Source organism: Penicillium angulare, assembly GCF_028827245.1.
Source record: "Penicillium angulare strain IBT 27051 chromosome Unknown utg000005l_segment0_segment0, whole genome shotgun sequence".
Lineage (NCBI taxonomy): Eukaryota > Fungi > Ascomycota > Eurotiomycetes > Eurotiales > Aspergillaceae > Penicillium > Penicillium angulare.
In genome coordinates, this window is record NW_026623164.1 from 178,219 (window position 1) to 193,013 (window position 14,795).

Below are 14,795 nucleotides of genomic sequence, written 5' to 3' on the forward strand. Positions count from 1 at the left end.
ATCCCCGCTTCCCTCCCCCGCACGCCGAGTGGAGTCCCAAAATGCGCAGTCTGCAGATCGATGCTATTTGAAGCATAGTTATCTCATTTATTCAAGGATTATCACTATTTGCCGGCGGAGAGTCTCTATCTTGCGACCCATTCAATACTACGGTTACCTCAGACCGACCTGACTAGTTCAGGACGATGAATCTACCCCCACCGTAGGCCTCAGATCACACCAGCGTTTAGGCTGAATTGCCGCTCGGATATTTAATATATAGTATGTACTAATCCTTATTTCGAGTTTGAAATCTCTCAATCATTCAAATATTGCTACTTGATTATGCGTATTGCCAATGGTAGACAACGCAGCTCAAATATCATGATGAACATAGCCAACAGCCTGAGGTGCCAGTGGCTCGGCAGGCTTATGCTACTTCTGCTCTGTTTGCAGATGCCCCAAATGTGCCATGGAAAATACACGTCAAGCCAGGAACCTCATGGTACCAGAGACAGTGCCCAGAGAGGAATCCGTCGCGACATCTTAACAAAATCGGCATTCATCGATAACCTTGTCATGAATATGACTATTCCCGACCTGGGTGATTCGCCCTCCCTGACTGAAAATACGTATACGCCTACTAACCTCGCGATTAATTAATTACAGTTCTGCAGATGCATCTAATGTTCGCAGATAACATAATTGGACCAAACTCCGACAATGCACTTTATGGTAAAAAGCCCGAAGAAACAAACATTTGATTCTCTATTTACAATATCATTTGCGCAGCTCAGCTAACCAAAATTCCTTCATAAAGACCAGGCAATGGAACCAGCCCCAGGTTCTCCAATAGGTATAATGCACGATTGGTACCCAACCAACAAGTCACAATACAATGATATGCAAATGTTAAACGCAAAAAAGTCCCACATTAAAGTTCCCTTCATGCAGACAGGAGAATGTCTTCATGGCGTCGGTTCATTCAAGCAATCCATGTTTCCCCAAGCGATCGGAATGGCCGCCTCATTTGATACTGATCTGGTACACCGAGTTGGCCGAGCAATCGCGACCGAAGCAAGATCAATTGGTATTCATGCGTGCTTTGCGCCAGTTCTTGATCTTGCAAAAGATCCCAGGTGGGGCCGAGTTCAGGGTATGTTCCAGCATCATATGTAGATTTAAACTAGTGAGCTGATTGAATCTCCATATTAAGAGGACTGGGGCGAAGATATGGTTCTAACATCCCACATGGGTGTTGCGCTTGCTTCTGGTTTATCGAAAAACAGCACATGGTCTGACCCCGATGCAGTGGTTCCGGTTATGAAGGTTTGTTAGATCGCATGGAAATAATATTACGTCTTGAAAAAGATACTTATTTGATATTTTGAATTTTAGCATTTCGCAGCGCATGGAAGTCCGCAGGGAGGTCATAATGCAGCGCCCTTCATGGGATACGGAACACGAGAGGTACTTCAAGAGATGCTCGTTCCGTTCAAAGCCGCTGTGGATATGGGTGGAGTCAGAGGTGTCATGATGTAAGTTTGGCATGCATAAAATGGTTTCAATGCACGCTCACAGTTTCAAAGGGCATACAACGAGTTTGACGATGTGCCTTCTTCGGTGAATCCCCTTCTTTACCAAGCTCTCGAGGACTGGGGATATGATGGTTAGTTTTAACCCATGATTAACTGACAAATTTTCATTCATTACTGACATTCTCTCAGGATTCATAACAGCGGATGATACTGGTGAGCCATGAGTCAATTCACCCAGGTGAAGAAAACCCGGTATTAAATTATTTGTCTACGAAAAGGACTCTCGGAATTATTGAACACACATCTCGTCACTAGCTCTGTAGCGGATACAATTGAGCAATGGCACCAAGCGGGTGGAATGGTTCAATTCTATGACTTCCCTCTAAGTCAATATGTTGAGGTCAGCTGTCCATCTCATCCATCTCAAATTCTGCTCTCTAACAAGCTCTAGTCAACAATCTCCTCAGTCTCAAATGGCACGCTCACTTTGTCCGAACTTCAGTCCCTCGTCAAGCGTATCCTAGGAGTAAAATATGACCTAGGCCTTTTCGACGACCCATATATCGGAGATGATATAGACTCTCAAGAGATCACTGACTCTCACGTTCCTCTAACCCTAGAAGCAGCCCAGAAGAGTATCGTATTACTCGAAAACAGAAACTCAACCTTACCGCTGAATCCCGATAAACATAATTTAAAAAACATCGCTTTAATAGGACCATTCAGCGACACATTCAACTACGGAGATTATTCAGGCCAGTTCGGCGGCTATCCAGTCCGGAACGCAAGCACGATCAGAGAAGGCATTACACAACATCTTGCTTCCAAATTCCCCGAAACGAATCTTCTCACTAGCTGGGGCGCAAATTCATGGAGCTACAACGAACAATACAACATACCACCTTATCTACTCTCCGCGAACGGCACCTCGGGCGGACTACTGGCAACCTATTACGCCGATACAAATTTCACCGATGCAAGGGTTCAGAAGATTGAAACACCAAGTCTAGACTGGGGACTATACCCGCCATATGGACTTCCATCGAATAATTTCAGTGCTACATGGGAGGGAGAAATAGAGGTCCCCGTTGAGACTGAAACTAATGGCTGGTTCGGCGTAGCAGTTTATGCCAATACTTCTGCCAAGCTGTATATTGACGGCGTTGAGCATGTGTATGTTAAGCCAACCACCGCAGGAAATCTTCTCTCAAACATTCCTGGCCTTTCATATACTTCGGTGAATGAGACAGTTGCACCGCCTGGTTCGGCAACTTTCCAGTTTAAAAAGGGAGCTAAACACAAGATCAGATTGGAGTATCAAGCTTGGAACTACGTGCAAAAGTTGGAGAATGTCAACTCTCTCAATGCCCAGGTTATTTTATTCTGGAATCTGGTTGATCCCGTTCATGCCGTTGATCAGGTAGGCGTTGGTCTTAACTGCGCCAACATTATTGGGGTCTTGAAACTGACTGTTTGAAATAAAAAGGCAGTCGAAGTTGCTAAAGCATCAGATGTAGTGATTTTGGCGCTTGGTGCAAACTGGAATAGTGATGGAGAGTCAGGAGATCGTGCGACACTTGGATTTTCTCCAAATCAAAGTATGTTCCCTTTAAATTGATGGCTTCTCATGACATGGCGCAATTTATTAACTCACATACTTAGCATCTCTGGCAAATGCCATTTATAATTTGGGCAAACCAGTAATTCTCGTTTTGCAAGGAGGTCGTCCTTTTGCAATCCCAGAATACTATAATCAATCGGCTGCAGTTCTCAATACTGTGCGTACAAGAGATAAGCAAGCTTGATTGGGTCCATATGGATATTTTCTAATCATCAACAGTTCTTTCCTGGTCAATCTGGCGGACAGGCCATCTCAGATGCCCTTTTCGGTGTCATCAATCCGGGCGGCAGGGTACCTATCAGCGTCCCTTTCGATGTTGGTACATTACCTTGTTTTTACAAGTAAGTTGATTCTTAATATACCATTCATCTAGCCGGGTCATTTCTTTGAAGTTAACATTGAGCAATAGTTACAAACCATCTGTTCCCCGACCGTATACGGATATTGCATACTCACCAATCGTAAGCCTCGCCCCTTCATGAATGAGTCTGAATCTTCTACTAAATGCATCGTTTTATTTTCTAGTACCCATTCGGCTATGGCCTCTCGTTTACAAACTTCTCAACCTCGAACTTCAAGGCTATCAGCAATTATCAACAGGATAGTAACGGGCAAAACTTCGGCTCCAAATCCAACATTACATTCTCTGTCGATGTCACAAATTCGGGTAATCTCGACGGAAGCTATGTAGCGCAGATCTATCTCTTAGGTCGCGTTTCTTCCATTGTACGCCCAGTGAAGCAGCTCGTCACTTTTTCTCGGGTATATCTATCCGCCGGGGAGAGCAAAACGCTTTCTATGAGTCTAGATGTGAGTCGGTACCTTATTATCCTGGATCGCAAGTACGATTGGAAGGTGGAGTTGGGGGAATATACCTTTGCGTTGCTGGATCATGGAGGAAGTGATGCTGATACTTCAGCGAATGTCACTATGATGTGTGTTGAGTGAATAAATGCCTGTTCCGAGTCGCTTTGAAACAGTAGGGGGTTGGTTTCCTTGTTCACCTTTGTGGTATGAATAGATACCGGTATAAATTTGACATTGGAAATTCAACATGCGAGGGGTGAAATGGACTGGTTTTATTATTGTTTTTGATGCTCAGATGCCATTATTAATTTTTTATTTTCCAACCCCTCCTTTGGCTTAATATTCCGAGGTCCGTGGATGATCTGTTCCCCGCAGACTACGTCCGGACCGTGGAAGATGGCAAATCACGCCAACCATGTGAGATGAGAAGAAGAAAGGAATTATAAATAAAAGATAAAGAATGTATAAGTAACCCACTGGGTAAATCGATAGATCCACATGTGGTGACTTTCCCAAACTTTCTATCCTACTAGCTCCAACGTGCCAATGGGTCTGGAGCACTGCCAAGTGATGGCGGAGAAAAGGTATTCTGCGATGGGCTCTGCTTCGGATTCAAATTCTCAACAAATATTTAAAAGGGAAGATGTGCTCTTCCACAACACAGAAGAATCTACATGGGTGATTATAAATGACAGAGTATTCGACCTAACAGAATACATGAACAAACATCCCGGAGGTCGAAAAGGTTCGTCTGCCACAATACTCACCAATAACTTGGGGTATGTAATCCCAGTCACTGACATTCAAGTTATCTATCACCCTCACAGTTCTTCTTGACATAGCGGGCACCGATGCAACAAAACAATATCACAAATATCACAAACCCAATACAATGACTCGCTTTGGGGATGCCCTTTGTATTGGAATAGTGGAGAGTGGTGCTCAGGGGCACGGAAGACGTGTATGGGAAAAAGTGCGAGCGAAAATCTTTCGTCCAGTTGCAGAATGATACTATTCGTATCAAGGTTGAAGGCTAGTATATATAGACTCTGAGTTGGGTTGAAAGTTTCCCGGGTAATGATTTTGAGATTTTAATTAAAGATGCTTGTATATATTCAGCTGAGTTGTTTCACTTTAAGAAAGGAAATTGATTGAATACATGTCACTACTTAATCTGGGAACAATGGTGAGACGTATGCGTCCCCACAAAACTTGGTTAAAATTCGTCATGCAGTTAGTGGGTCTCGGGCCATCGAGCTTCATTCGGACAGTTGCAAGTTTCGGCCGAGCTTTTCGTCGATGGTACTTAATAACAGCTGTCCTGAAGATTTTAAACGTTAATTTTTTTATCAGATTGAATTGACATACCTGTTCCAGAGAACCGACATAAAGAGATATGTTACGTTCACTCGTCTCCCTATTCTTCGCCGCAGGCGCCCTTGCGCAGACTCCAGTGGGGAGCTTCGCCCACACAACACATAATCTCGGGGCAGCCTATGAGAACGCGACCATAACCCCTGGAGTCTGGATTAGTCCTGACGGTATGGATGGGATCTAAGTCATCTTTCGTTTCTAGGGATAAAGAAAATGCTAATTCCCAGTGTAGATGTTAGCGACCAGCCTTCGATCTGGCCAGCGAGTCACAAAATGCGCAAGGATATCAAGTACATGCTCTTGATGCTTGACCTCAACATTCCTGACTCCGATGTCACAACTGCCGCATACTATGACACTTTGGTGCCTGGTCTCGCTACTAATACGACTACCCGGCTCCACTGGTGGGGTGGCAACTATACCATCGAGAACAGCCACTTTGTCAACTCCAGCGACAGTCTTGCCCAGTATACCGCTCCTCGCCCTCGCGATAGCACCAATCACACTTATGCTTTGTATTTATTTGACCAGCCAGCCGACTATGTTCCTTCCAAGGAGGCGCTGGACGGAACGTACTATTCACAAATGACTGGTGCTCGCTTCAACTTCAGCTTGACACCAATCATTGAGGTTGTTGGTCAGCCTGTTGCCGCTACATACTTCTTGAGTGACGAAGTATAAGCTGATGGGGTGGAGAGTGCACTGAAAGAGCATCACATTGTCGCGTAACGTGTGTGTACTTAGTTCTTCTTGTTCTTATATCATGCCGGGGCATTTGAATATACTAGTATTGAATGAAGGATTCAAGTTTAACCATTTGGTTAGCGTTGCTCCTTTTGCAGACAATGGCCATGACGCAGATACAGGAACTCCGTTCAAAACTTGAACAAAGGCTAGTATATAAAGAACATTCTATAATTTGCTAGTGGTGGAGTTTTTTCTACGGTCAGAAGATTTTCTCCCAATCACCTAGGCCCCCGTGGGGGCCCGTGGGGGGTAACTCTCGGAATCGAGATTCCCTCAAGTACTAGCTACAAAGTAATGGACTGACGACGACGACTTGGATAATGCATTAAATTATGAAGGTGATATGTCAGCAGTTCGTATGTGGTCAATCCAGGCGCCGGTCGCACCGTTTTGGTCATTGAGCAAAAGGCCAGACTCGTGAGTTGGAGAAGACACTTTTACAACCACGCTGGAATCAACGATCAACAAGTTGAATCAACAGATTGCTTCAAGTTGAGAACCAAAAAAAAATCTGCTGGTTATACTCCATTGGGCAAATTGCAGCCTCAGGCCAAGATTGTACCCGGACAAGCCCCGAAGGTCCCTTCATCAGGATATGGAGTCTCCACAGAAATTCCCCCTCAACCCTGGACACTTGAGCTGCGTGCTGGGGCGGGCTGGAGCCGATCGGCATTTTCCATTTCCCCACGGCTCCGACACCGCAATCCAGGCACATAACACATTAGGCTGGATGACTATCTGAACAGAAGAGGTAGAGAGAGAGAGAGAGAGGGATTTCCTGGAAATCAGCCTCTTACGTAGTTGAATATATGGAAGTGGATATAAAAGGCTTAGCCATTTGGATACAAATTACTGGCTTAACTTTTCATTTATATCAACCTTGGAAGAGGCGTTGGATCCTTCAACACCCAGGTACTCGCTTCTCACACCTGGATCTTCTTAGATTCACCGAAAGAAGCAGGTGATCATGCAGAGAATGCAAAAGATCCATTTCTCAAAAATTAGTAATCTGTTCACCGAGAGCGGATGGGATTGACCGAGTGGGGATCGCACAGGCCCCAGTTCCAGCTAAGCATTGGTCCTGAATGCTTCTTTCTCGGCACGCCGACCCGCTGAAACGATGTGGTTTGTCTACTTTCCCGTCTCGGCACTCGGTTGGGGAGAAACCTGAATGAAAATCGGGGAGTCGGGGAAATGATTTTGGAGAAACGGCTTCTGTGTGGAATTGTGGGATTTGCGAGCTCCGATCGGGGGTAGAGGGGTTCATTTGTCAACGACTCCATTTTTTTTTTCGCCACAGGGTTCTTAAACAAGGCTTGTCCCCTCTGATGTCGAGACTTGATTGAAGCGTGTTTCTTCCCGTCGCCACTCTCGAATTTCATAGTATCAACTTGAGAGTTATAGCTCAGGAGTCATGGCTTCTTCACCAGAAGTAGAGTCTGGTCCGGGCGTGACTGGCGATATGGAAAAGGTCAGCCACTCGTTCAAGGAGGACTCGTCCTTTGTTCTCTCTGAGGAACAAGCGCTTGCGAAAGCCAGGAGCAGCCCAAATGAGGCGTTTCCTATCCTCATCACTTACGCATTCGATGATCATGACAATCCTCGACACTGGCCGAAATGGCGCAAATGGTATATCAGTATCTTCGTCAGTATGCTGAATGTTTTCACGTATGTTAATGCTCTATCTTGCCCCCGTTCTTTCCTTCCAATGCTTCCGGAACCAATTTCTAACAGATAGGAATCTAGAACATGGTGTGCTGGTGGAATCTCATCAGGCGCAACAGGCATTCAAAATGAATTTGGTGTCTCCTCCGAAATTACTACACTAGCTTTATCCCTCTACGTGCTGGGTTATGCCATCGGCCCTGTTCTCTTAGCGCCTCTCTCAGAATACTTCGGTCGCCAACCCGTTTACGTCGTATCCTGGTTCATCCTGTTCCTGTTTCAACTCCCATTAGCACTCGCCCCTAACATTGGAACCATCCTGGTCTGTCGCTTCATTGCAGGCTGCGCTGGAGGCGCACCATTGACAAACACGGGCGGCAGTATCAGCGATTTGTGGGAGCGGAACGAGAGTGGTGGTCCGATGGCCGTCTACGGACTCAGCAGTACATTCGGACCTCCAATGGCACTCGTCATCTCCGGCTACATTGGGCTCAATCTGGGATGGCGATGGATATTCTGGATCCTCATGGCAATCTCTGGTGGTGTTTGGCTTGTGCTAGTTTCGACAATTCCCGAAACTCGCCACTCTGCTATTTTGCAGAAGAAGGTTCGTCGCGTATGCAAGCAGATGAGAAAAGAGAACCTGCGATCTGCAGAATCTACAACCGACATTCATGCCAGTGACCGCAAGGGGCTGCGCGAACTATTTGGAATTACCCTTACCCGCCCATTCCGGTTCTTGTTTTCCGAACCTATCACCCTTTTCTCGGCGATTTACAATGGTTTCTTGTACGGCCTTGTCTACTTATTCAACGAGGCTATCCCCTTGGTATTTGGAGCCCCTGACGGGCACCCCTTCAACACTGGGCAACAGGGACTGGCTTTCCTAGGCATGGCCATCGGCCCTATCATCGCCTTTTGCTTCTACCCCCTCCAGGAGAGGTACTACCTTCGGCGTGTTGCAGAAAATAACGGCAAGGGTGTCCCCGAGGCGCGTATGTGGATGGCTCGCGGTGGTGCTATCTTGATTCCGATCAGTTTATTCTGGTTCGGATGGACTAGCTATAAATCCGTTCATTGGATTGTGCCCATCATTGCCTCTTCCTTTTTCGGCGCTGGTATTTATATCGTGATTCTCAGTATTCTCAACTATGTGGTGGATAGCTACCAAACCTATTCAGCCTCGGCCCTTGCAGGTGTGATTTTGATTCGCAATATTGTCGGAGCGGGTTTCCCCTTGTTTGCGACCCAGATGTATGAAAAACTTGACTACGAGTGGGCTTCAAGTTTGCTGGGATTCATTTCCATTCTGTTGGTGCCAATCCCCTTCATTTTCTTCTACAAGGGTGAAGCCATTCGTCTCCGCAGTCCTTGGGCTAGAGAGCACTTCGACCAGAACGAGGACAACCCTCACTGATTTCTGAATTGATCGCATTCATGATTTCTGTCAAGTTATATTTCAAAGCGGAGAATAGACTGTAGAACGCGGCAAACTAGTTTGTCCTCAATTTCACAATGAACTACTACAATATCAACTGTCTTCAGACAATTCACAAAATACTAGTTCCTCCTTCTCCCTCCGTCTTTCCAGACTCCCGAGATCAAACATAAGTAGCATTCAATCGAGCCTGCAAGTGTTCCTTCGCTGTAATGATCGTTCTCTGACTCGTATTCAAAGCACTGGACCCTCCACCATACCCGATAGCGATACTTGCATTCTCCGCCTTTCGTTGACGATACGAAGTGACTAAATCACTAGGTATCGGCCCAAGCTCCGTAGATTCAACCGGCTGACAAAAGAAAGCAATACTATACCGGTCGCGTGACTCGGAACGTTCAAGTTGATTTTCCCCATCAGCATTAGGAAATACAACACGATGCACCGTTGACTTGAGCAGTCCATCAGTCCAATAACTTAGCATATCACCAATATTGACTAGAATAGGCGGAAATGGGAAATTCCTTTCGACCCCCCTCGGATAAATGGGGACAGGAGCCCATCTTTCATCAGGTGTCAAGATCTCTAGTCCTGGCTGACCAGGTAGTTGGAATAAGAGCGTAACACTGCCGTAATCTGAATGGGCGCCGGCTCGAATATCTTTCCCGGGGCAGTAGCCCGTGACATCTTCTGGGTAATATAGAAGTCGGAGGGAGTTTCCTGTTAGTCCTTTGGATGGGTCATGTCGAGAAGTGAAGAAGTCGCTTGAAACCTAACGAAATGTTAATTTATAGATCGTGGGAACATCTTGGGCATCATTAGAGCCGTACCTGTAAGCCGTGTGCTAATAGTTCTAATACTCGATTGCATGTTTGATTGCACAAGTTGATGAAATTAGAAATTTCTTTTTCGCGCTTCATTAGAGACGGTGGTAAAGATTGATTGATCTTTTCATCATGAAGTTCCCCAATATTGAGGGCCCTGGGGGTTGTCACATAGTCGTCAGCAGTATACATGTAATGCCGGAAAAAAAGCACGCATACTCTTTAAAGTCACCTCTCTGATCGAAGAAAGTGGTGAGAAAAATTCTTACAATGGAGCGAAATCATATCATAGAAATACCTCATGATGTTCAGGGTCTAGCGTTTCAACCATCATCCCAACCCATCCTTTATTCTGGCAAGTACACGAGTCAAGTTAGATTCACCCGCAAGAGAGCGTAAAAGATGGCTTACATCTGATCCTCGCTTGTATAAGGCCTTTTCATCGCGAGGAAGGTGAAAGAACTCTTTCGACTGGGTATCTGAGGTTAGCTGACCGGGAAACGAAGAGGTGGATCCGACATGAGAGTCTTTTCCAGGTAGTAGTACTAGTATAACCTACTAGATTGAATACCCTCTCGACATCGGGCTGAGTGAAAAAACTAGATCTACTATCAACATATAGGAACCCGAATTTCACTGCTGCATCCAGCATCGCCTTCCCTGCGGCATGGTCATTCTCGGTCGCGATATCGATCAAAGGGATATCCAACGGATCAGTCATGTTGAGTTTCTCTGAATGCCACTGCAATGGATTTTGTTGGAAGGGTAGGATCTTGTGAGATTGATTCAAGCAACCTTCAACTCCCTTGAGCTGCAAGGGGGTTGGTTATGCGAATTTCGAATCCCAATGAGATGTGACGGACGACGCCGAAAGCCTATTTGCTGTTTTGGAAGAAAAGGAAGGATAAACGAGAGGATGCGAGAATTCGCGCAAACCTCGGGAGTTGTGACTGGTGAGACGTCAAAGTTCATGGGTTCGACTCAATACGACGTGCACACGTGGAATGTCTATACATGTTAGGTGGGACATAGCAGCCATGATAAGCGGATACTCTTATCCCGATATGGATATGTATATGCCTAGTTTGTGCCTGATGATCAGCCACAGAATTTGCAACCCATCTCTTGTGCGCTTGAACCATTATGTTCTGACATGAAGAACGAATATGGATAGAATATAAGAGCCTACCAGGTCATATGCTCAGTCAGACGAATTGGCCAAATGCTATAGTAATTTGTTCAGATGTTGAAAGTTCTACTGTGCATTAGTCATCGTCATCTTGGCAACTATCCAATTAAATCCGCCCGATAAGTATTCGCTCAGCATGGCGACTATACCCCTTCATCGTGTCTTCTAAGACCATCGCAATAGATCTTGGCATGCAATGCTTATTCTCACACGGCTTTTACCCCAGTTACCCCAGAAAACACCATCTCAGACTCAAATGGTTAACAGTTCACGCGTCTATTACTCCATAAACAACCCCATGATCTACTCTGTAATGGGTCTCGGCGCATTCCGTACCAAGCGTGCCTCGACCTACCAAACGCGGTTCAACCCCGCTCTTGTCAGTTTTCGGTAGTCTCTTATATTAACAATGTGGGGAGAACCCGCGTGTACTGCACGGGTTAGGCAAAGCGAGAAACTTTATATCAGGGCCGAATGACGCCGGAGACTCGGTAAGGGTCTAGAGGGAGGCACATTTCGCTTATCTCTATTTTTACGAACACATTGAAATTAGACCACCAATTATCTCGCGAACAGCTTCGAGATAATAGCGCACCTTTACTTCTACTACCATGTTTACGCACGGTTCACTTGTATCCAAGGATTCAGGTGGCGATGTTACAGACATTTCTTAATGACACATTGTGGATGTATCTGGTTCCAATGGGTCTCAAGTGGAGCGGAAATCTCCGTGGGTCTGTGAGAAAAATCACAATTGAAAAGGCCCCTTGAACCCACTTATTATTTAGGAATGTGTATTTGGCAATCTCCAAATCATACATCCATCAACTATGTCCCGAATATTGAATCACGATGTAGAGAAAAGGGCTGGCGAGCCAGATTCTGCGCTTTTCGATGATACGACTGGCGCCGTACCGGCAACAAGTTTTGAATATGGTGACTCAGTCTATGCAAAATTGCAACGACTAGTAGGAAAGATCAAAGTCGAACAGAGAGGAATTGAGCGGGTCCCGGAGGATGAAAGATATGACAATTCGTATTGGAATATTGGCTCAATGGTATTCCCATCCTGATCGGTCATTCGAGATTTCTCTAATGCGCGCATCTACTCCTAGTGGCTCGCGGCGAACATGGTAGTCCCTTCATTTACAATTGGAGTCTTGGGCAGGCCACTCTTTGCGCTGGGATTTGTGGACTCAGTTTTAGCCATTATCTTCTTCAATTTCATCGCCGTATTCACGGTTTGTTTCTTCTCCACATTCGGCGCCGCGTTTGGCCTGCGACAGATGGTTCTATCGCGATTTTGGTTCGGTTGGTGGGGGGTGAAGCTAAGTATGATAATCCCATTCTGTCCTACCACAGCTTGATCAATATTGAACTAACTTGGCTTCTAGTCGCATTATTCAATGTTTTAGCCTGTATTGGATGGGCAGCGGCAAATATCATAGTCGGTGCGCAATTGATCAATGCAGTGAACCCAGATGTCCCTGGTTATGCTGGAATCCTGATTATCGCATTCTGCACACTTCTCGTTGTTTTCTTCGGCTACCAAGTCATCCATGCCTATGAATATTGGAGTTGGATCCCGACATTCATTGTCTTCCTTGTTGTTCTCGGCGTTCTAGCCCATTCCGGGGACTTTGTGAATATTCCAATGGGCTCGGGTAAGGCAGAGCTTGGAGCGATTTTATCTTATGGATCCACCGTCTTTGGCTTCGGCACAGGATATACTAGCTTTGCGGCAGACTATACAGTTTATCAACCCAGCAACCGTCCTCGCCGAAAAGTGTTCCTTGCCACCTGGTTGGGCATCTTCCCAACTCTGCTCTTTACAGAGATTCTTGGTGCAGCGCTTGCAACCACCACCTCAATTAATGGAGGCGACAATGCATATCAACGAGGGTACGACGATTCAGGCGTTGGTGGCCTACTCGGTGCCCTTCTCTTCCCCAGAGTAGGAGGCTTTGGCAAATTTTGTGTGATAATCCTCGCATTGTCCATTGTTGCTAATAATTGCCCCAACATTTATTCCGTCTCCCTAACTCTAATGGTCATGGGAAGATGGACGCGTCACATTCCACGTTTTGTTTGGGTTATTGTTGCAACTGCCGTCTACATCGCCATTGCGATCCCAGGATATAGCAATTTCGAGGCAGTCTTGGAAAATTTTATGCACTTCATCGGATATTGGTTAGCAATCTATGAAGGAATCGCGTTAACCGAGCATTTCGTCTTTAAACGTGGATTTTCTGGATACCGTCCTGAAGACTATGATTCACGTGAAGCTCTTCCTCCGGGGATTGCAGCCCTTCTCGCATTCTGCTGTGGTGTTGTGGGAATGGTGACTGGAATGAGTCAGTCGTGGTATGTCGGCCCAATCGCTCAAAGTGCGGGAACTTCATCAGCTGGAGGCGATGTTGGATTCGAATTGGGATTTGCGTTTGCTGCAGTATCCTATGCCATTTTAAGACCGATAGAAAAGAGCTTTTTTAAACGGTAGAAGTGATCGACAAGAGCAGCTTGTGAGAGGCAGAGACAATAGCACCATTATTATATTTACATTTACATCAATGATCATCTATCACTTGAATATGAACGATAGCGATTGCTACAGATCTGCTATAGTACACGTGTTCCTGTATGTTGGTTTAATTCCTCCCATTCCTGCCATACATAAGCCCTCTTTGCCTGAAAATACCTCTATAACGGCGATTGCCATAAAACACAGGAAAAATCTTCGTATACTTATCAACTCGGCGACCTCGCTATACTGCTATCCAAAGAACCGTCGTTCTTTGCTACGGGCTATGCACATAGAATCTTTGTTGATGAACGACAAACTTACGTATGTTTCAAAGCTACAGTTGAAGAATATATTTAACAACTATTGGAAATAGGCACTATACGGGATTAAGGAACGAAAAGAAACCGTTCTCACGAGTTTCGAGTGGATGAACGACCCTCGAGTATATCATGAGAAAAGCCCCAAGGATCTTCTAATTGACCTGCTTTTGGGCCTTCCTTCAATTTATGCAGAGATTGATCGAATGAAGGTGGATCTAGTCGCGAATAAAGTCCAGTATCTCCTCAATATTGAGATGAGATTGTGCAAAGTAGTCAAGGGTTTTTCGACGTGGAGTCTCAAGTTCGGACACAACGCTGAACCTTTCAAAAAGATTGGAAGTCACCGAGAGCCCCTTCAGTCAAAATGATCACAAGAGCACATTTGATGACACTCTACTGCGCAGTCTGCATTCTTGTCTTTGAAGTTCTTCATGAAACACTCCAAGTGGATGTCAAGCATATTCATATTCAACCAGGATATTGTTGGATATTGTTGCCAGAGGATTATCCAATGTCTGCCCTTATCCACACCCTTCAACTGGGATATTTCGCCAGCATCTCATTCCTTTCTCCTTGATAACCGCTTTGGGGTATTTAACATCGCATCCCACCATTCGATTAGAGGATGAGATCAACTATTTGATCTCGCTTTCCCAGGTACCCGAACTGGCTTCGATATTTTAAAATATAAACAGCTTAAGGGTGACTGCCTCTGCCGACATGCTGGCAGCGCAGGCTAGGAACCGTTATTTGAAAACGACTACTTCTA

General features: G+C 45.5%; 5 protein-coding genes across 5 annotated transcripts; 4 read left to right on the plus strand and 1 right to left on the minus strand.

Annotated features, from left to right (window-relative positions):
- Positions 1–807: 807 nt before the first annotated feature.
- On the plus strand, positions 808–4,086 carry N7478_007458 (beta-glucosidase; the record flags this gene model as incomplete). The annotated part of the gene is made up of 12 exons (XM_056923672.1): positions 808–1,135; positions 1,196–1,308; positions 1,378–1,517; positions 1,569–1,648; positions 1,707–1,730; positions 1,841–1,917; positions 1,969–2,937; positions 3,004–3,115; positions 3,180–3,295; positions 3,358–3,479; positions 3,548–3,599; positions 3,664–4,086. The coding sequence occupies 12 exons, from the start codon at positions 808–810 to the stop codon at positions 4,084–4,086; spliced, it is 2,556 nt and encodes an 851-aa protein (XP_056776398.1).
- Positions 4,087–5,341: 1,255 nt separating this feature from the next.
- N7478_007459 (mitochondrial 54S ribosomal protein mL38) lies at positions 5,342–6,000 on the plus strand (the record flags this gene model as incomplete). Its single annotated transcript, XM_056923673.1, has 2 exons — positions 5,342–5,486; positions 5,552–6,000. The coding sequence occupies 2 exons, from the start codon at positions 5,342–5,344 to the stop codon at positions 5,998–6,000; spliced, it is 594 nt and encodes a 197-aa protein (XP_056776399.1).
- Positions 6,001–7,480: 1,480 nt separating this feature from the next.
- Positions 7,481–9,148, plus strand: N7478_007460 (MFS transporter; the record flags this gene model as incomplete). Its single annotated transcript, XM_056923674.1, has 2 exons — positions 7,481–7,734; positions 7,813–9,148. The coding sequence occupies 2 exons, from the start codon at positions 7,481–7,483 to the stop codon at positions 9,146–9,148; spliced, it is 1,590 nt and encodes a 529-aa protein (XP_056776400.1).
- A 184-nt stretch (positions 9,149–9,332) lies between these two features.
- Positions 9,333–10,714, minus strand: N7478_007461 (oxidoreductase; the record flags this gene model as incomplete). Its single annotated transcript, XM_056923675.1, has 4 exons — positions 9,333–9,941; positions 10,292–10,345; positions 10,405–10,538; positions 10,603–10,714. 4 exons carry the CDS (start codon positions 10,712–10,714, stop codon positions 9,333–9,335), a joined length of 909 nt encoding a protein of 302 aa, XP_056776401.1.
- Positions 10,715–12,012: 1,298 nt separating this feature from the next.
- Positions 12,013–14,394, plus strand: N7478_007462 (cytosine permease; the record flags this gene model as incomplete). The annotated part of the gene is made up of 6 exons (XM_056923676.1): positions 12,013–12,240; positions 12,298–12,514; positions 12,577–13,546; positions 13,808–13,820; positions 13,911–14,027; positions 14,080–14,394. 6 exons carry the CDS (start codon positions 12,013–12,015, stop codon positions 14,392–14,394), a joined length of 1,860 nt encoding a protein of 619 aa, XP_056776402.1.
- Between the last annotated feature and the right edge of the window lie 401 nt (positions 14,395–14,795).